Source organism: Vulpes lagopus, chromosome 3 (assembly GCF_018345385.1).
Source record: "Vulpes lagopus strain Blue_001 chromosome 3, ASM1834538v1, whole genome shotgun sequence".
Taxonomy (NCBI): Eukaryota; Metazoa; Chordata; class Mammalia; order Carnivora; family Canidae; genus Vulpes; species Vulpes lagopus.
The window spans coordinates 68130322-68153401 of NC_054826.1; the positions used below are offsets into that span (position 1 = coordinate 68130322).

General features: G+C 35.0%; 1 protein-coding gene across 2 annotated transcripts in view; it reads right to left on the reverse strand.

The window, feature by feature from the left end:
- VPS26A (VPS26, retromer complex component A) overlaps nt 1–23080 on the reverse strand; it is a 32264-nt gene that overhangs the window by 7930 nt on the left and 1254 nt on the right. Inside the window, exons 1-6 of one of the 2 annotated variants that reach the window (XM_041748781.1) lie at nt 17333–17468; nt 10179–10310; nt 6234–6309; nt 4936–5092; nt 4187–4351; nt 1589–1695 (exon numbers count right to left, since the gene is read on the reverse strand). In XM_041748781.1, the coding sequence (XP_041604715.1) occupies nt 1589–1695; nt 4187–4351; nt 4936–5092; nt 6234–6309; nt 10179–10181 (508 nt within the window). In that variant the 5' untranslated portion in view covers nt 10182–10310; nt 17333–17468. Of the gene's footprint in view, nt 1–1588; nt 1696–4186; nt 4352–4935; nt 5093–6233; nt 6310–10178; nt 10311–17332; nt 17483–23080 lie in introns of those variants that run through there. The other variant, XM_041748779.1, reaches the window with a different exon arrangement.

Consider the following 23080-nt stretch of genomic DNA (forward strand, 5'->3'; position numbering starts at 1 on the left):
GAATGGGTACAGATTATTTTTTATTTAAACTTTTCTAGAATCAGCACAATTTTTTAACCAAAACAATGTTTAAATAATTTCTTTTTAAATAACGAAAAGGAACCCGACATTTGATTTTATTTTTTTTTTGACATTTGAATTTAATATCTTTAAATCATTTAAACTTTTATTAGCAGGTGAAAATGGAGATTAAGATCACAGATGTTTCTAATTATGACTCCAATTATAAATTCTTAAAAAGTGTTGCCTAAAATCATTTTCAACAAAAATCCAACAAAGGAAACAAATTAAATCTATACACTAATTAAAGTTAAAAAGCAGTTAAAAATAATTCTGGGGCAACTGGTCAGCCATCTGGAAAAAACTAAAGTTGGATCCCTATCAAGATACATTCCAAATAAATTAAAAATTTAAACAAAATCTCAAAACTATATTATTTTAGGAGAATCAAGCACAAAAAAAAAATTATATTTAGAACCTCAGTGTGAAAAAGGCCTTTCTGTGGCACAAAACCTAGAGAGTATAAAAGGAAAACCTGGTAAATTTTACTACACAAACAAAGAGAACTTCTACATGGCAAAAACCATCATAAGCAAGACAAACAAGAGAAATTTTTGCTGCTTTTAATACAGAAAAAGGAACTGCTTTCCCTAATATATAAAGAGTTTCTACAAATCAGTAAGAAAAGACCAATAATCCAATAGAGATGGAACAAAGGATATGGATAGGCAGTCAGTACAGAAAGAAATACAAATAGCTTTTATATACATGAGAAGATGCTTACCCTCATTAAGAATGAGAAAACTAAATTAAAACTACAACAAGCAATTTTTTCCCCTACCCATCAGATCAGCTAAAAACTTTTATAATGTGTTGGTAAGAACAGGAGGAAAAGAGGCACTCTTCTACATCCTTGCTGGTAGTAATGCAAACTGGTACAACCCTCAAAGAGGACAAACTGATATGTATCAAAGTCACAAAAGAATATACTCCTTGAAATAACAATTCTACTTTTTAAGTTTTTCATCTTACAAACACACTTGCATACATGCAAAATGACATTATGAAGCACTGTTTGGAATAGCAAATGACTGGAAACAACCTGTAGCAGACTGGTAAAATTCTAGTAAACCCATAGAAAGGAATACTACAAAAAAGATGAGAAAGTACTCTACACACTGATATGCAAAGATCTCTAATATGTTAACTGAAAAAGCAAAATATACATTGTACATAAACATTTAACTTAAAGGCGGGGTGGGGGGGTGGGAGGTATAATATAGAGATACTTTGTATATGTATAAATATCAAGAAGCATTTTAAAACTTATAAACATATGACTTATGAATAAATGGAGTACTACAAATAGGATGCTTTTTACTATATATAGTCTTTTATCATTTATTTTTGAACCATGTGAATTTATAACTTATTTAAAAATTAATTTTTAAAAAAAGCATAAATATTAAGCAATATTAAGTATCAAAGTTAGTATTAATATGTATATTTATGTTATGTCTAAACAATATTTTAAGATTTAAAAAATTTTAAAACAGGAATTTTAATTCAAATATTCTTTTTGACTTACCAATTCCTGTGATCTCTTTTTTGATCAGCTGCAACTCCATATGTTGGATTTTTATTCTTACTAATAAAAAGTAAATTTTTCCAACAATCACATCCTTTAGATGATACCTTTGGGGAAAGAACATACCTCATTTACTAAAAATCAACTTAAAAAATATGAAAACATAGAGGGGCACTCGAGTGGCATAGCACAGTCAGTTAAGCATCCGACTCTTGGTTTCAGCTCAGGTTTAATTGGAGTCGTGAGATCGAGCCCCACATTGGACTTTGGGCTCAGTGTAAAGTCTGCTTTGGATTTTCTCACCCTCTTTCTCCCTCTGCTCATGCACGTGTTCATTTGCTCGCTCTCTCTCTCTCAAATAAATAAATCAATCTTAAAAAAAAAAAAAAAAAAAGGTGAAATATGTCCCGAAAGGCTTTAGCAGACATCTTTAGGGCAGTAACTAGGAATAAAATACCATTTGGGGGGTACCTGGTTGGCTTTGTTGGTTAAGTGTCTGACTTTGGCTTGGGTTATGATTTCGGGGTCCTGAGATACAGCCCTATGTCTGGCTCCTTGTCAGCGGGGAGTCCACTTGTCCCTGTCCCTCTGCCCTTCCCCCGCTCATGCTCTCAAATAAATAAAATCTTTTTTTATATTTTTTTTTTTTTTGTATTTATTTATGATAGTCACACACACAGAGAGAGAGAGGCAGAGACACAGGCAGAGGGAGAAGCAGGCTCCATGCACCGGGAGCCCGACGTGGGATTCGATCCCGGGTCTCCAGGATCGCGCCCTGGGCCAAAGGCAGGCACTAAACCGCTGCGCCTCCCAGGGATCCCTCAAATAAATAAAATCTTAAAAAAAAAAAAACAAACCAAAACCATGTTCTTTTTTTCCCATCATTTTACTATAAAAATAGGAATCAAGCTTTTACTTGACCATCAATATACCTCAAAGGGAAGAATTAGCCTGATTAACTGATGGGTCATTTACTTAGAGATTAGTTTCCAAAAAAGTTAAGCACAGAAAATTAAGATTGTTATGCTTGCGATATTTATTTGGTGTATAAAGATGTTTCTGAACATTAAAATTCTACACAAGAGTTTAGTGTCCTGTTACTCTAAATGCTAGGATAGTGCAGCTAACAAAGCACTTGCCCACAAAAAGGAGACTCCACAGGTTTATTGCTATGATAACAAGTCATCAAAGTCCTTTCCCACAAACTCTGAAATGATGTGGTAATAAACCTGGAAATTACAATACCCAGAGGGCTTTTTAACCTTCTCCCAGGTTTGGATCTCAGAATAACATCCCAGGAGTTGACCAATGTAATTATGTCATCCTGAAGGGAGGCTTCCAGTGACAACTTTTTAGGTCCTAAACAATCTGATAATTTTATTAACGATATAATTTAAGACTCTGAAGGCATACTTATATCACATTCTTAAAAGTGACATAAACTGGCGAGTGGCAACTAATAAAAGTCATGTAACAAAAGGTTGTCTGTCAAAAATAGATGAATAAAATCTTTAAAAAATAAAAAATAAAGATTTTATTTATTTATTTATTTCAGACAGAGAGAGAGAGAGAGAGAGTAGTGGGAGGGGTAACCAAGGGAGAGGCAGGCTCCCCACTGAGCAGGGAGCCAGACATAGAGCTTGATCCCAGGACCCCGGGACCACGACCTGAGCTGAAGATCAAGGCTTAACTGACTGAGAGCCACCAGGGCACCCCATAAACTAAAAGAAATTTAAGAGTCAAACAACCAATGTGTCTGGATGCCATGTATTTGAACAAATTTTGTCTGGATACTGATTTGAACAAAACACATGGGAAAAAAAGACATTTATAACAGTATTATAGTTACATTAAAAATGATACACAATCTTTATGGATAAAATTCTACGTCTGGAATTGGCTTCAATATTATCTCGTGGGAGTGTCGGGGCTGGATCCAGATAAAACAGATCTGTGTACTGACAACTGCTGGAGCTGAGCACTGAGCACCTGAGGATTCACTGCACTGTTCATGTACTTTGGACTATGCTTGAATTTTTTCATAATAAAGTTTAAAAAAGCATTAAACAATAAACAAAACAGGAGCCCACTTCTGTAAAAATACAACATAATACGTATCTTTCCCTCTCCCATGGAAAAATATACAAGAGATATACAAGATAATTATGACTAAGTGGTAAAAATAATAAACATATCAAATAAAATTTGAAATGTGGTTTTTTTATATTGCTAAAATTTTCAATAATGAAAACGTATTGCTTATGTAGGCAGAAAAAAAGTATTTTTGTTTAGTTTTAAAGAGGTAACTAGGCTAAAGTTCTATCAACCCAGAAAGGTAAATTTTTTAGATAGAAGGGATTAGTTGCCTTTTGAGATGATAAGATCCTCTACAAAAAAATCACTAAGCACAGACTTAAGAAATGAATATGAAAGACACCTGTGCTGAGTCTGAAAATACTTTTGTCACTCAGAGAGTCTGCTGGACCATTAACATTAATTTCAATTCTATCCTTACTTTGACCAATTTACAAAGACCTGCAAAGCTTATTTCTTCATTTTCCCCAAACATTTAAGTTATCCGTTGTTAAAAGTACTTACTTTGATTTATTATATTCAAATTCTATGTGTAGACAATCTTCAATACCCACTTCCATCTTAATAGAGTTGTTAACATCAGGGTATGTGGCAAGCTGGTGAACAATAAGATCATATTCTTTTACCAAGTCTGTCAGTCTTCTTACTATTGTCACTTTAAGAAAATACCTACAAAGTCAAAGGAGAGATAAGTTAAATCTCATGATAAATTTTAGTGTTTTAAATAAGCAAAAATTAATTGCAACCCAGCTTTCTCCTTGCTGATCCTTTGGGATCAACTTACTTCATGAAAGAGTTCTAATTTTTAAATTCCCCTACCATAAAAAAAAAAAAAAATACAAAGTGCAATATTAAGAATAACGTACATACTTTTTAGATGCGTTTGAAGTGCTATGGTCATGCCTACCTGAGGAAATCTCATCGCTTCTTAAATATATGTCAAATGAGATTTGCTGGGAAACGAATGGATTTTGAAGTAATTCTGTTTATGAGACAAAGGAAGTACCTGGAAGAGGATTCATACCAAGGAAGTATATGACTAAAACTTCTCATGTTGGGGTTCTCTAAATCTATGATAGAAGGCTCTTATTACCTCAGATGAGCATTAGCTAGACAAAACTATTTGGCAGAATTCTTAAAAATCTGAAGCATATCAGTCCAGAATTATAATTAGAAGTTCTAATAAGACATTCAATAGTAGCCATTACTTTCTGGTTTTGACACCAACTATAGCTGTTAAAACACATTCATACCTCAAGCGGACATTGGCACCGATGTAAGATTCATATGGCTTTTCAACTTGCATAAATTCAAAATCATAACTTCTGCTCTGAGTCAATTCTCCAGGCAAGGCTAGTTCTTTCACTAGGTTTACAAATTCATGAGTATTACTCTTGTCATTGAAAAGTTCTAAGAAATTTTAAAAAACAAAAAGGACCAATTACATTTTATATCTATTTCATTAAAACCCAAACTTCTACCTCCAAAGCAAATAATTTTTACCAAAAGAATTAGTTGGACTTGTCTCTAAGATACTAGAGCTATGATATAAATTCCATTATCCTCCTCATTATGCTCCACCTAAGCATAAAAAAATTCAAGGCGCACAGCACAATGAAAATATCTATCATAAAAAATTTATTCATTCCTTTAACGTAGTAGGGTTTGTCCAATATGAAGCTGTTTTAACAGAAACATTTCCAGCAATTATCTGAACTTCCTCCCTTCAAGGCAAAAAGCATTTGTTGTTTTGCTTTAGTTAGGCAAATATGTTACCTTGATAAAACTATAATATACAAAAGACTTATCAACTATCAATGAATTATTATAATTTGCCCCTCAAGTATAATCTCATCTGTAGTAGATAAACAAATATCTACCAATTCTAATTTTGGTACTTTAAAAATGTAGATCTTTAGAAAGCTAGATTTAAAATCTAGCTATGTACATGGTATTAGAAAGACCCATTTTCTTTTCTCTTCTTGAATGTGTAGTACCAAAAGATTTATCCAGTTTAACTCCTACTAAACCAAGAATGCCTCTGAAATACATGTGTGGAAATGTACACAAGCTGATCTAAGTCAAGAAGAAATTACACCTTTCCTTTTCACATAGAATTTTCTTGACAAGTGAGGCTGGCTATAGGCACACTAGGTTAGGAATACAAATGGCATGGGTAATTAAAGGCGAAGGATGAAGGTGACACTGGTAATTGTAAAGCTGGTGAAAATTGTAGGCAGATGGAAATTTCAGTGAGTCGACTAATTTACTTGAATTATTTTCCAAGGCTGGTAGCTTACATAATTCCTTTCATTTTTAGTAATTAAGGTTAATAACAAATAAAAACAGGAAGAGTCAAATATCATTTAACACAACTTAAAAAAACATGATTTAGTGTTTATAAAATAATATTATCCTCTTTTTTATGCAAAATCAATTCCTTCCTTCCATAAAGCTAAGCTCTAATTCAAGTATTTAAGTGCCAAATCCAACCCTCTTCAAACTTGGTTATCATTAAGGAAAAAAAAAAGTAATACTATTTAAAACTCACCAATTTGACCTACAAATTCAATTCTAATTCCTTGGTGCTCTAGCCTCTTTCCAGGTTGCTTAAAGGCTAGGTTTACCTGCCAAAACACGAAATTTTAAGATGTTAACAATCCTTTGAGTGGGCCTAATAGATTCCTTCCAGATGAATGTGATATTTAAGTATTTCAGATACTCATTTCTCAAGTTTGAGATACCACCACAAGTTTGAGATACCACCACATACCTAGATCATTATGACTTTATAGCGCCAGAGAACTTATAACTTACTCATACACAATCACTCATACAAGTGCTTAAAAGTACCTGTTTTGTTAGGAAGGAATTCTTTATAAGCTGGAGAACTATACAGACTCAAATCAAAAAAAGGGAAAATTTGCAACTAATCAAATGTGTTTTCTGGTCAAATAGTTAAACAATTCTACACAATAGCATTTTAATGTAATCACTGATTTGAAGAATTTACCTAAAAGATCACTTTTAGCTCTTTAAAACCAAAAATATATTTTAATTCCTAACCTTAAAAGCAATGTTTATTCCACTGAATCTGCTACTAATGCTAAAAACAGAATGTCTAAAGATTTAATTTGAGTATGACTTAGCTTACATATTTTTGAAGTAAAATATATAATCTGGAAATCCCTAAATTCACATCTGCCAAATGGAAACCTTAATTTTATCATTTTTAAAAATTTTATAAATTTTTAATTTGACTAAATATCTATAAAGCACATACATTTTAAAATTTTTCCCAAATGTTTAAGGATTAGCTAACACAAAAAAGTGTACTTTCAGATTTATTTATTTTTAATTTTATTTATTTATTCATGAAAGACACGGAGAGAGAGGCAGAGAGACAGGCAGAGGGAGAAGCAGGCTCCATGCAGGGAGCCTGATGTGGGACTTGATCCGGGGTCTCCAGGATCAGGCACTGGGCCAAAGGCAGGCGCCAAACCGCTGAGCCACCCAGGGATCCCTCAGATTTATTTTTTACTATAAAAAATATTAACATGACTCTTGAAAGCGTTTTTAAATAATGCTTCTCTAAAGGTAACAGTAATCAAGGGCCAATAAAAACAAAAATCCAATTACTTCCTTCTGTAAACTATACTAAAATACTCACTTTTTTCTATCTTCCATATCTGTACCCAGAACAAGTTAGTTACTTGCCTTCCAAATTAATTTCTCAGAAAAAAGAAGTAAATAAATAAATTATGGTACATCATATGATGGAATATTATTAAAGTTTAAAAATAATAAGATCAAAGAATTTTTAATGATGTGGGAAGATGTGCATGATATGTTACATGAAGGAAGCATGGTCAAATTTTTTTTTAAAAGATCTTATTTATTTATTCATGATAGACGCAGAAAGAGAGAGAGAGAGAGAGAGAGAGAGAGAGAGGCAGAGACATAGGCAGAGGGAGAAGTAGGCGCCATGCAGGGAGCCCGACGTGGGACTCAATCCCTGGTCTCCAGGATCGCTCCCTGGGCCAAAGGCAGGTGCCAAACCGCTGTTCCACCCAGGGATCCCAGCATGCTCAAATTGTATACAAGCATAACGCCAATTAGATTTTTAAAAACTACATAAAGAGATACTCTTAAAGCAATTATTTCTGGGATATATAATATGAGTAATTTTGTTTTCTTCTTTGTAGTTTTTAAGATTTTGGTTTTTTATAATAGGCAAATAATACTTTCAAAGTCAGAAAAATACTTAAAGGAAAAAAAAAGTATACCTGCAGGCTTCACATACACAAAAAGTCGCATTTTAGCTTTGAACCACAAATTAAACAAGCCTAACTCCGAGTTATTTCATAAGCCAGGCAGTAATTAGAGCTATTCTTTAATTTATACTAATAAAGCACATAAAAACAATATACTTTTTTAAATGCTATTTGGCAACAGTTTTGGGAAATGTCTTCATTTGAACATGGCTGTGTCTGATATTTTTAGAATTTTACAGTTCTTCAAAAAACACTTTGAATCCTATTTTTAAGGTAGAAATATAAAGTTATTCCATTTTTCTACCAAACTGCCTAACCTCTGAAATTGTCCTTGGTTTCCCGCCAATGTCAAAACACAGTTGCTTTTAAGACTAATGCAAGATATTCTGGAATCTGAAGGATCCCAGAGTTGGAAGGCATAATTAAGCATTTTTATTTAAAAGCTGTTCTCCAAGGGAACATAGAAACGTAAATAAAACTATGACTGTGAACTGAGTTAAAGAATTTTAATACTAACTCTGTTATACTTTTATAACTTTTATTGTAATTCCAAACTTACAATGTAGTTCCAGGAACAGCACAAGGAAATCCCACATAACCATTATTTAGATTCATGTTTGTATTTTGTCCCACATGATTTATCATTTTTCTCTACATATACACAGATGCATGCATACATATAAACTTTTTTCCACAATTGAGAGTAATTTGGAGACGTCATGCTCCTCTACCCATAAACACTTCATGTGCACCTAAGAAAATAATCTCTTACATAATTACAGGGGAATTATCAAAATCAGGACACTTATAACTCTATAGTTTATATTCAAATTCCAACAACTGTCCCAATAATATACTTTACACCCTTTCCCCCTCCTGTCCTGGCTCCAATCCAGGATCACGTTACATGTAGCCATCTCTCCTAATCTCCTTTATTATTTTTTTAAGATTTATTTTATTTTATTTTATTTTTTTCACAGAGAGAGGGAGAGACATAGGCAGAGGGAAAAGCAGGCTCCCCACTGAGCAGGGATGCAGGACTCAATCCCAGGGCCTCAGGATCACGACCTGAGCCAAAGGCAGACACTCAACCACTGAGCCACCCAGGTGCCCCCTTAATTTCCTTCAATCTCAAACATTCCTCAGTCATTGCCTTTTTTTTTTTTTTTTTTTGAGAGAGAGCGTGTGCACAAGCAGGTAAGGCAGGGCAGAAGGAAAGGGAGAGAATTTTAAGCAGGCTCTATATACTCAGTGTGGAGCCCAACATGAGTGAGGCTCAATCTCAGATCCCAGAAATCATGACCAGAGCCACAATCAAGAATCAGACACTTAACCAACTGAGCCACCCAGGTGCCCCCAGTCATTGCCTTTCTTGACCTTGATATTTTTTAAGACTACAAGTTACTTATTTTTTAGAACATCCCTCAATTTGGGTTTGTTTGATATTTTATCACAGTTAGACTCAGCTTATGCATTTTTCCCAAGAATACCACAGAAATGAAGTTGTGTCCTTTACAGTGTATCTTATTATGAAGTAGATGATGCCAATTGGTGATTTTAACTTTGAGTTAGGGTAATATACCAGATTTCTTCAATACAAAGTTACTATTTTTTCCCTTTACTATTAATAAGTAATTTGAGAAATGTGAGACTATGTATACATGTTTAAAAGGCCATGAAAGGGGACACCTGGGTGGCTCAGTGGTTGGGCGTCTGCCTTCCGCTCAGGGCATGATCCTGGCATCCGGGATCGAGTCCCACATCGGGCTCCTTGCATGGAGCCTGCTTCTCCCTCTGCCTGTGTCTCTGTCTCTCTCTCATTGTCTCTCATGAATAAGTAAATAAAATCTTTAAAAAAAAAAAAAAGCCATGAAAGATGGCTGGGTGGCTCAGTCAGTTAGGCATCTGCCTTTGGTTCAGGTCATGATCTTGCGGTCCTGGGATGGAGCCCCACATCAGGCTCCCTGCTCTGTGCGGAGCCTGCTCCTCCCTCTCCTTCCTGCTCATGTCTTTTTTTTTTAAGAAAGGCCATGAAACAAAACATAGGAAAACAATCTGTATATAAAACATATTCACTGCTCTAACAAGCCAATCTCAAAGCTCATTCTTCAGCATATAATATTTTGTAGATGTCTCAAATAATGCTGTCTTCAGAAACTGTATAAGGAGTAAAATTCATCTATATTGTAATTAAGACAAACATCTATCAATGTACTACATACCATTTATAGTATCATTTATAGTGAATTGCCAAGATATTTGCACTTTATTGTTGCTGGATATTGTGGTTATCCAAAATTAATTTCCAACTGCTGCCAGAAGAATATGGTCCATATTCATTTTGGTGAAAGATACTGCAATAATATTCTTTGTTTAAAAAATTAAACTATAAATCCCTATAATCTCAGAATAAGCATATGCCTGTGTTCACTTTTGTAACAAGGAATAGAGTTTACGTTAGGTGACTTGGCACTGGCACCACCACTTTAAAACAATTTATCACTAACCAATCTAAAAGAATGTTAAGGAATTATATCTTATGAACCCACCAAAAATATACCCGAATTACTATGAAATTTTTCACAATTATTGTAACTCAATAATTAATCAGTAAGACTTTCAGAATTACTCAGAAGGTATAGTGATACAAACTATATTTTTAAAAGAAGAAACCCAGCTTAAATATATTCTTAAAGCATAAAAAAAATTCAGGATATAGTCCAACTGTTCCAGACTTAAGGAAGATTTGCCACTTGAACATGAACCAAAGCAGTAGATAATCTACCTAAGGTTTAAAAAAAAATCTAAGTATCTTTTAAGAATTTCTCTATCTTTTAATAATCTAAATAGTCCAATTTATCTTAAGAAATGCTCCAAAAACGCTCCAAAAAACTTTTAACAGGGCAGCCCCAGTGGCGCAGTGGTTTAGCGCTGCCTGCAGCCCGGGGTGTGATCCTGGAGACCCAGGATTGAGTCCCACATCAGGCTTCCTGCATGGAGCCTGCTTCTCCCTCTGCCTGTGTCTCTGCCTCTCTCTTCACTCTCTCTGAATGAATAAAGAGATAAATCTTAAAAAAAAAAAAACTTTTAACAGATAGCAATTAATTCTAACTTTAAAAAGTATATGCGGGACACCTGGGTGGGTCAGCGGTTTGGCGCCTGCCTTAGGCCCAGGGCATAATCCTGGAGACCCAGGATCGAGTCCCCTGTCAGGCTCCCTGCATGGAGCCTGCTTCTGTCTCTCTCTGCCTCTCTCTCTGTCTGTGTCTCTGCCTCTATTTCTCATGAATAAATAAATAAATAAAATCTTTATTTAAAAAAAGTGTATGCAAAAAAAAAAAAAAAGTGTATGCTATAGGAGTCCTAAAACATTCTTTTTAACAATAGTGCTAGAACTGAATGTCAACATACAAAAGAATGAAGTTGGATCCCTACCTCATGCCATATACAAATATTAACTTGAATTGATCAAAGACCTCAAATGAAAGAGGTAAAATTACAAAATTCTCAGAAGAACGCACGGGTGTAAATCCTCACTGCTCTGGATGGGCAGTGATTTCCTAGATAACACCAATGCATGAGCAATCAAACAAAAAGACACAAATTTGGACTTCATCAAAATTTAAACCTTTAGTAATTCAAAGACATGACGAAGGAAGGAAGGAAGGAAGGAAGGAAGGAAGGAAGGAAGGAAGGAAGGAAGGAAGGAAGGACAAGTAAAGACAATTCAGAGAACAGGAAAAAATATTTGTGGAATATAACTGATAGTGGACTTGTATCCAGCATATATAAAGAACTCTTACAACTCACAATAAAAGACAACCAAATAAAAAATGGTCAAAGCATACAAATAGACATTTCTCCAAAGATTTCTCCGGCAATAAGCATGTGCAAAGATGCTATTAGTCATTAGGGAAACGCAAACCAAAACCATAATGAGATGCCACTTCATACTCACTAAAATGGCAATAAAAAATACAGAATATGTTTAGTACTGCCAAGAAAGCAAAGAAGCTGGAACCCTCATACATTGCTGGAAAGAATGTAAAATGGAGCAGCAGCTTTGGAAAAGATTAGTGGTTCTAAAAGTTAAACACAAAGTTAACATATGACTCAGCAATTCCATTTCTATACCCAAGAGAAATGAATACATACATTCACGCAAAAATGTGTACACAATGTACAGCATTATCTGTAATAGTCAAAAAGTAGAAAACCAAATGTCCTTACATTCTCTGAACTGTCTTCACTAAGTTATTGTTTAACAAAGGTTCTGTTTGGGGGTAATGAACAAATTTTGTAAATAGTGGTGACTGGTTGTACAACCTTGTGAATGTAATTAATGCCACTGAACTGTACACTTAGGAATGGTTAAAATGGCAAATTTTATTATATATATATTTTTTACCATTTTTTTAAGTAAAAGAATATACTTTTAAAGCATCACGCTAAATGAAGGGAGCCAGACATAAAAAGCTACATATTTTGATTCCATTTATATAAAATTCCAGAGTAGACCAATCCATAAAGAAAGAAATCAGATTTGTAAATTAGTGGTTACCAGGTGTTTCAGTTCATTCAAGCTACTGTCACAAAATACTGTAGACAGGGTGGCTAATTAACAACAGATATTTATTGCTCACGGTTCTGGAGGCTAGGAAGTTCTAAATCAATGTACAGCAGAACTCTCTTTCTGGTTCACAGATGGCTATCTTTTCACTGTGTTCTTATATGGCTGAAGGTACAAGGGATATAAGAGAACTAATCCCATTCATGAGGGCTCTGTCCTCATGACCTAGTCATGTTCCAAAGTTCTCATCTCCAAATACCATCACAATACTAGGTTTCAACACATGAATTTTATGATGGCACAACTATTCAATTTATGGCATTAAGGAAATGAATGTTAATGGTATGGTGTTTCTTTTGGGGTGATGAAAATATTACAGAATTAGAAGTGATGGTTGCACAATTCTGCAAATACAGTAAAAACACTGGCGTGCACACTTTAATAGGGTGAATTTCATGGTCTGTGAATTATACTCAATAGGCTATTTTTTAAAAAAAGAGAAGAAAGTAAATGTTGCAAATAGACCAATGGAACAGAACAGAGAGGTTGGAAAAGAACCACACAACCTCTGTTTATGACAAAGGTGATACTGTAGTACAGTGAAAGAAAGGATTAAAAGTTTTGGGTTTGTGAGATATCCATACAGAGGAGTAAAAAAAAAACTAGCTTTAACTTCCATGTCACACAGACAAAAGCAACTCCAAGCAAACTAAGGATCTAAATGTGAAGTGTAAAATAAAAAAAAAATCTTTTTACAGGAGAATATCTTCATGCCCATAAGGTAGGCAAAGATTTCTTAAATAGGACACAAAACACACTAACAAAAAGGAAACATAACATTTGCAGTATATTAAATTTAAGAATCATTCATCAAAAGATACTATGTAAGTAAGATAGTGAAAAGTCATACCAGAATGTGAGAGAAAATATTTACAAAACGTATACAAAGGACTCTATATAGAGAAGCATAAAAGCCTCTTACCAAGAACATACAAAAAAAATATTATGCATAAATGAGAAAAAAAGTCAACTGAGTAGAAAAAAAAGCTCTCCTCACCATCCCCCCAAAACTTGAATAGGCACACTTCATAAAAGATATCAAATGGCCAATAACTCTATGAAAGGTTGCTCGACTTCAGTGGACGTCAGGGAAATCAAAATTAGTATCAAGAGAATGAGACCATGAGAAGACAAGCCATAGACTGAGAAAAAAATGTGCAGAAAACACATCTGATAAAGGGCTATTATCCAAAACATACCAAGAACTCTTAAAATTCAACAGGAAAACAATCCAATTTAAAAGTAGGCAGAAGAAAATAAATAAATAAAAGTAGGCAGAAGATTTGAACAGGCACCTCACTAAAGATGATATACACTTGGCAAATAAACATAGGAAAGATGTTCAACATCGTACTACCACTATACACCTATTAAAATGGACCAAATCCAAAAGGCTGACAACACCAAATGTTGGCAAGGATGTGAAGCAACAGGAACTCTCACTCACTGCTGAAGGAATACAAAATAGTAGCACTATGCTGGAAGACAGCTTGGCAGTTTCTTACAGTGCTAAAGATAGGCTTACCATACAATCCAGCAAGCACACTCTTAGGTACTCATTCAAATGGGTTGAAAACTTATGCCTGTACAAAAAACTGCACAAAGATGTTTATAGTAGCTTCATTCATAACTGCCAAAAATTGGAAGCAATCAAGATGTCCTTCAGTAGGTGAATGGATAAATAAACTGTAGTACTTCCTGACAATGGAATATTATTCAACACTAAAGAGAAATGAGCTATAAAGCTGTAAAAACATAGAGGCACCTTCAAAGTATATTACTACGGGGGCAGCCCCAGTGGCTCAGCGGTTTAGCGCCGCCTTCAGCCCGGGGTGTGATCCTGGAGACCAAGGATCGAGTCCCACGTCAGGCTCCCTGCATGGAGCCTGCTTCTCCCTCTGCCTGTGTCTCTGCTTCTCTCTCTCCTCTCTGTGTACTCTCATGAATGAATAAATAAAATATTTTTTAAAAAAAGTATATTACTACGTGAAAGAAGCCAATATGAAGAAGCTAGATACGGTATGATTCCAACTACATGACATTCTGCAAAAAGCAAAACTATGAAGACAGAATTAAAGGTCAGGGGTTTGGGAGGCAAGACGGAAGAGATGAAGAGGAAGAACAAAGAGGATTTTTAGGGCAATGAAATACCTTGTATGATATTATAATGATGGATGCACATCATTATACATTTGTCCAAACCCACAGAATAACACCACCAAGAGCGAACCCTCAGGTAAACTACAGACTTTGGGTAATTATCATGTGTCAATATTGGTTCACCCTTGGTAAGAACTGTACTATTAAAAAAAAAAAAAAAAGAACTGTACCATTCTGGCAAGTAATGCAGATAATGGTAGAGACTATGCGTGTGCAGGGGCAGGAGGCATATAGGAAATACCTGTACTTCCCTCTCAATTTTGTTATAAACCTAAAACTGCTCGAAAAAAAAAAGAATTCTTAAAAAAAAAATCTAGGAAAAAAAGTGTGCAAACAGAAATTCACATGTCAAGAATATCATAAAAGGGATTTATTCTTGCTCTGGGTGGGAGGTCAGACTTTCAGAACTTTAAAATTATATCTAAGGTAGAAAGCATTTTTATATAGAGACATCATAATACAAAGCCAAGTTTGGAAACCAATTATTCAGTCCAACCTCCTTAATTTTAAGGTGAGATCCAGAACGTTAAATGACTGCCCAGAGTTACCTACCAAGACAGTGGTAAGGTCAAGGCTAGATCTTCCAACTCGAACTCAATGATCTTTTTATTATACTCAGGTATTTCAGAAAACCTAGACTTGTTCTTAGTGAATGTTACCTTAATGGGCCACAGGTAACCAATGCTTGTTTTCTTCTCTTTCTTTTAAGCTTTCTTTTCAAAGTACTCCTAAGTCATCTAAAGGTATGCCAGGAATCAATATTAACAGCAGCTACATCACTTGCAAAGGAGAGAAAATCAAACATCATGTACCCCTCTGATAAAAAAAAACAAAAACACACCACCACATATACTCTTGCCAGAAGAACTGAATTTGACTCTGATCAAGCTTCTAGATACATCTACCAACTTATAGTCAATAACTGTATCATGAGTATGCAATCACAGAGAACTCTATAGTTCAAGTCTCCCACATTCTTCAAAGTATAAGAAAGGCATGAAGAGAAAATTCGAGATTAAAAGATATTTAAAAAGCCGTATCAATCTTTTTAAGGGAGCAAGACTAAAGAGACACGAAGAATTTTATTATTATAAAACTCAGCATAGTAGTTTCTTTAAAAAGGAAGAGGCTATGTTTGGATCAGACACAGGCAAAATTCTCCTTCTTTACTTGAATGGTGATTACAAGAAGATATGTCTTATGATTATTTGTTTTGTGGTTTTCAATATGTGTTTTATTTTACAATAAGAAGGTTAAAAATGAAAAAAATCTCAGGCCAATAAATAATCAGATTCCAGGTAGAGTACCTTTTGAGCAAAAGAAAATATTTATCTATAAAAGATGATAAATGTAATCTAAAGGCCCACTATTTTTTTTATAAACCACACTGAAGTAGCTTTATTCCCCTTAAACATTCCATCTTCCTTTGTCCTGTAAACATCAGCCACAGACTCCTAACTACCCAGATAACCAGACAATGAGCGTTCCCTACTAGACTTAAAAACAACCTAAAAGGGGTACCTTGACTAGCTCAGTCAGTAGAGCACATTACTTTTATTTATTTATTTTTTTTTTAAAGTAAGCTCCAGGGACAACTGCGTGGCTCAGTGGTTGAGTACCTGCCTTTGGCCCAGGGCGCGATCCTGGAGACCCGGGATCGAATCCCACATCAGGCTCCCGGTGCATGGAGCCTGCTTCTCCCTCCGCCTGTGTCTCTGCCTGTCTCTCTCTCTCTCTCTCTCTGTGACTATCATAAATAAAAAAATAAAAAATAAAAAAAAAATTTAAAAAAAAATCTTTAAAAAATAATAAAGGAAGCTCCATATTCAGGCATTCGCCCAACACTTGAACTCGTGACCCCAAGATCAAGACCTCAGCTGGGATAAAGAGTTGGTTGCCCAACCAACTGAGCCATCCAGGCACCCTTACAGACTCAACTCTTAATATTAGTCAGGGTCATGAGTTCAAGCCCCATGTTTGCCGTGGAGCCTACTTAAAAAAAATTATGATTAATGAGTATTAATCATAGTCGCTAAGGTATAAGATTGTTTTTATACATCAATCAATAAGGAAAAGGGGTAAAAGTGAAACCTTACAAAAGGAATCACAAATATACCTTACCATGTATAGATACATTCCAAATGTACACTAAGTTGTCTATAGAGTACCAAGAAATGAGATCAACAGACAGAATGGTAGTAGGATAGAGAGATAAAGTACAAAGAATGAGAAAGAAGCATTTAAAGGTATGCTAAAGAATTATCCTCAATCTCTCTAACCCAACTTAATGTAAAAAGAAAAACAAACTCAATGAATCACAGCCCTACTGGAGAAACTGAAGCAAAATAGGTCCGTAAGTCACAAACATAAAATTCTGCTTGCAATTTTAGACCTTGCCTCTGTAAGCCTTCCAGTTTTAAGAGTCTTTCCTGTAGAGGTTCTAATGAATCAAGGATTTTAGCTAACCCTCGCCCCCAAAAAAACCTTCCACCTCTAACAAAATCATTCAAATTTAGAAACAGCACAGACAACTTTGATAACTCTAATGTGCTACAACTAGATACTTCTCACAAGCAAAAGATTTACCTTTCCTGAAACAGATTCTCCATCATAGAAAAGATAGTGTTTTTCTACTTTGCCATCTTCAGTTTTCATTTCGGCCATTTTTCTCGTTTCCCCATCATTAAGGACAACATCAATCTCACAAATGGGTCCAAAAAAGCCTCCAAGAAAACTCTGAAATAAAAGGAAAATGCTCATAATTATGTTTTGTCAGACACCACATTTTGTAATTCAAGTCTAATTATCTATGACCTACAGTTAAACAGACTGCAAATCTGTAAGTCCAACACAGAAATAAGAACTTACATCAAATTTTACATCAAAACTAAACAAATTTAGTATTACAATGTACATACAAAGTCCAACACAGAAGTAAGAACTTACACCAAATTTTACATCAAAACTAAACAAATTTAGTATAAAAATATACATACAATTAATACTCTACTGTACACTAAAATGAGTTAAGAGGACAAATTCATATTGTATGTTTTTTACCATAGTTTTTAAAAAGACAAAAAGAAAACTAAAATTTAAACATGCTATAATTTCAGGGACACCTGGATGGCTCAGTAGGTTGTGTCTGCCTTCAGCTCAGGTCATGATCCTGAGATCAAGCCCTGCATTGGGCTCCCTACTCAGCAGGGAGTCTGCTTCTCCCTCTCCCCTTCCCTCTCCCTCTGCCTGCTGCTTCCCCCCTCCCCGCTTGTGTTCTGTCAGATAAATAAAATCTTTTAAAAAAATAAACATGCTATAATTTCAATCATTTCCATAGGTAACCACTATAAATAATCAATTACTATACACCAGTAATCTAAAAAGTTAATAAACATCTAGATTTGAAAAGTTACCTTCAGTTATACTTCTATGTTGTTATTTCATAAAGCCAAACTCATACAATCCAAATTACTTGTACAAATCCAAATGAATTATTATAACATACTGCTTACTATAAAATGTACTGCTTTACAGGTCTGAACAGGATATGTTACATTGTATAAATCCTTGGAATAAAACTGACTCTAATGGAGGAGACTAAGTTTCTATTAATTTTTCCAAAAAAAAAAATGCATAAGCCTTGTTATGTAAATGCTGAATAGGACAGAAACATAAGGGGCAAAGATCAATTGCTTGAATGCCAAAACACATCAGTTGATTATAATATAGAATCCATTAGCAATTCCAATATCAGATATAATTGTGTATCATTTTTGTCACTATAGAAGCTAATCTTCCAGCCTTTATTAAAATTTCCATTAACAATCTCCTATCCTATCATCCTACATCCCTTCTTAGTCTGCCCTACACAACCATAGTAATCTCTTAAAAACATAAATCTGATCATATTCTCTGCTTAAAATCCTTCAATGGGGGATCCCTGGGTGGCGCAGCGGTTTGGCGCCTGCCTTTGGCCCAGGGCGCGATCCTGGAGACCCGGGATCGAATCCCACATCAGGCTCCCGGTGCATGGAGCCTGCTTCTCCCTCCGCCTGTGTCTCTGCCTCTCTCTCTCTCTCTATGACTATCATAAAAAAAAAAAAAAAAAAAAAAAAAAAAAAAAAATCCTTCAATGGGCTGGTAAGAGTATAAATTCGAACTACTTTAGAACAACAGTTGGCATTACCCAGGAAAACTAAAGAGATACATATCCCATGACCCTACAATCACACCCATAGATACCTATTCTAAAGAGAAACTCTTACCCACATGAAATAGGAGCATATATAAGAATGTTAATATAAGAATGTTAATCATTGTTCACAAAGCCTCAAATAGGAAACAATCCAAATATCCATCAAGAGAATGGATACAAAAAAAAAGAGAGAGAGAATGGATAAATCTTATTCTAAAAAGATATTTATTTTCTATACAGTACACAAAGGAGTAAAACACAACTATAGATAAGAATGGCTCTCACACACACTATATAATTCCATTTATTAAAAAGCCAAGAACAGGGATCCCTGGGTGGCACAGCGGTTTGGCGCTTGCCTTTGGCGCAGGGCGCGATCCTGGAGACCCGGGATCGAATCCCACATCGGGCTCCCAGTGCATGGAGCCTGCTTCTCCCTCTGCCTCTCTCTCTCTCTGTGTGACTATCATAAATAAATAAATAAATAATTTTTAATAAAAAAAAAAGCACAGAAAAAAAAAAAGAGCATTAAAAAAAAAAAAAAGCCAAGAACATGTAATGTACATTACAGCATTAGAAGTCAGGAAGTGGTTAGAAAGCACAGAGTTTCTGGGGTGCCAATTACATTGTTTTTATCTGAGCGCTTCACACATAGGTTTGCTCATTTTGTGAAAATACATCAAGTTTTGCACTTATTTGTGCATTTTTCTGTACTTCAATGTTATTTTAAACACACATGTGTGCAAGTGCTCATGTACACAAAAACACACAGACACAAAGACACACACTGTATTTCCTAACGTGGCTTACATGTATCTGTCTCTATCCATCTCTCCAACCACACCAGCCTCAAATTATTCAAGTTAATCAAATTTGACAGGTTCCTTCTCATCCTAGACCAAGTATCCTTAACCTAACTAATTCATCCTCTGAGACTCAGCCTGACTCATTTCCATAAAGAGGCCTTCTGTACCTTCCTAAATTGAAACTAGTGTCTCCAAATTTAGGCTTCACAACACCATGTAGTTGTATTACTTCACCAATTGCTATAGACGTGTACTTATTCAATTTAGGCTTCACAACACCATGTAGTTGTATTTAGGCTTCACAAATTCACAAATTTAGGCTTCACAACACCATGTAGTTGTATTACTTCACCAATTGCTATAGACGTGTACTTATTCAATACCTGAATTCCTGACTCAACTGTAAACCCCATGAGGATAGATACATCTTTTGTTCATCACTGAAGACATAATAGCTAGGGATAGTATGTGGTATGTAGTAGCACTCAAATAACTTTTGAAAGTTAAATTGATTTTGAAAAAAACACATACTGTCCTAAAAAAAAAAAAAAAAGGATACACAAAAGAAATGAGTTAAATCAGAAATATCTGAAAAGACTAGACCTCCCCCAGAAAATTAGCTTTGGTGCAGTAGCTAAGTCTAGAGCAAGGAACTTGCATCAAGCCTCGTAACATCAAGCAAGCTAACGATCCTCTTAAAACTCTGTAGGTCTACTGCCATCAAAGACAACGTTTTCCTAAATTCTGAGCTTTTTTTGTTGTTGTTGTCATTAATCCTATATTAACAGAAAGATTATAATTTCAAGAATCAACTCAAAGAAATGCCAGATTCGTACTTCTGACATACTACAAAGACACAAAGAGCATTTTTCCCCTTTCGATATGTTTTAATCTTTCCTGGCAACCTAACAAATAACAAAGTCAATTTTAACCAGAAAATTTCATTTTAATCAGAAAATTATCCTGAACTTCTAGTGGAAAAAAAAAAAATCAATGATGGTCACATTTACTGTACCCAGTTAGCTTTCATACTTTCTCAAGTTTTAAACTCAAAGCTTGCACAAAAAGGTCTATTTTTTCCTAAAGGTTACAGATATGAGAATGTACAGCTCAAAATCAGGCTGCTGATATTTACTAATTATCAACCATGTACAACTACAGAGCCAATCAGGGTGGGGGGAAGTTGCTGTGGGAAGAGCAACTATAAAAGGGTAGAAGACAAGAGCCTCATTTAAGATATAAAATAGAAGCAGGAAAACAAAATTTAATTTTCTCACTCCCCCTTAATACATCCCAGAGCTGCTTCTGGGAGAAATGAGATTTGAAAACTATAAAAATTGTTCCATGGATAAAAGAAAATATTACGATAACTTTTTCCACTTATGGATACTTAACACACAGAGCTGAACTTAGGATTTGAAAGCCGATATTAAAAGATCAAGTAGGGGATCCCTGGGTAGCTCAGAGGTTTAGCGCCTGCCTTGGGCCCAGGACGTGATCGTGGAGTCCCACGTCAGGCTCCTTGCATGGAGCCTGCTTCTCCCTCTGCCTGTGTCTCTGCCTCTCTCTCGCTGTGTCTCATGAATAAATAAATAAAATCTTTTTAAAAAATGAAAAAAAAAGATCAAGTAATCAAAAATAACAAAACCAAAATTGCCACTAAATAAAGTGATGCCAGGCAGACCAGGTGGCTCAGTGGTTGAGCGTCTGCCTTTGGCCCAGGGCGTGATCCTGGGGACCCGGGATCGAGTTCCGCATCAAGCTCCCTGCATGGAGCCTGCTTCTGCCTCTCTCTCTCTCTTAGTCTCTCATGAATAAAATTTTTTTTAAATAAATAAATAAAGTGATGTAAAAGAGACTCAAGTCTTATAAAACTTCACAATTAATAACACAATAATTGAACAGTCTTATTTTGACACCATCAGTAAAAATGAAAAATTACTAGACATTAAAAAATGTGAAAGCTATGTGCTATCTTCTATTACTTTCTGTATGCATGAAGCATTTCAAAACTAAAAATTTAAAAATAGGCTTACTTTTCAACACAATCAAAACACTAAGATGGGGAGAGATCAGAAGCTATTTTAAAAAGTCTAGTTATGGCACACACATGATACATTGACTAATAAGCCACAATACTTTAACAAGGTTAAGTTAACACCACCATTAGAATTTAGCACCAGGTTAACATCCAGTTTTTCACACGAGGATACATCAAAAATGAACAAGTCTTACCAAAAGCCACAGAAAACTGTTCATGTCTTACATTTAATAAGCAAATGACCGAAAAATATCTGAGAAAAAAGTTTGTCTTTTTTGTTTTCCTTCTAGAAGGAGTTGAAAGAAAAAGATTTCTCTACCCAAAGTGCTGCTTTTTAAGTTTTTATTGCAAGATGTGCTTCTGTCATTTCAAACAAAAAGTCATAAAATTAAAATCTTTTACTTACTCACAAATTATAATTCTCGTGATATGTAAAGAGGAAACAAAATACATAATTGACAGAATAGAAAAGACTAGTAGGAGGCGGAAAGGAATGAAAATTGTAAAGGTTAGGATACATTAGCACAAACTTCTGCTGAAATTACAAGAGAGACACTTTAAAGCGAAAGACTACCCAGTTCTGGCAAAGACATCTTCACGGGAGCATATAGAATGAGAGATTTTCAGGAGCATCATTAGACAATAATACAGAAGTCAAAACTCAGGTAGACTTTAAGTAACTAAGCTGCAAATATCTATGACTATTAAAAGATGACAGCACTGTTTTTACAGTTTTCTACTTGTGGCATAACCCCGGCACCACCTCTGGGTTAATTTAAGATTTTTCATATAATTCGTAATCCTGTATTGAGCATTACCATCCAGCAAAATTACACGTGGGTATGTTAAAAGTCCACAAACTTTCTAGCTCACACTCAAGAAATTTCACTACTTCCAGTGGATGTAAAGAAATGCAACTCAAGGCGAGTGGAAGAGGAGGCTCTCAAAATTTACACAAGCAATGAAACAGCAGATTTCCACGCATAGGTTACATTTATGCCCATTTCAGCATTGTTAAGCTTTACAATTTGGTTTGATGAGTAACTAAAGTGCTCTTAAACTAATACAAAAACTCATTAAAAGCAGTAATTTTTAAAATAAACAAAAGATGGGAAGGCCTTTTGAGTCTTCTTGGCAAATCATATTCAATTAAAGAAGACTTCCCTAACTCCCTGGCTAGGGAAGGTCTCTCAATACCTCCTGGTTAGGTTTAGCACAGCTGTTAATTTCCACGTTAAATAATTACACAAAGAGATGTTTACCTCCCTCTAGATTGTAAGCTGCAAGACAGC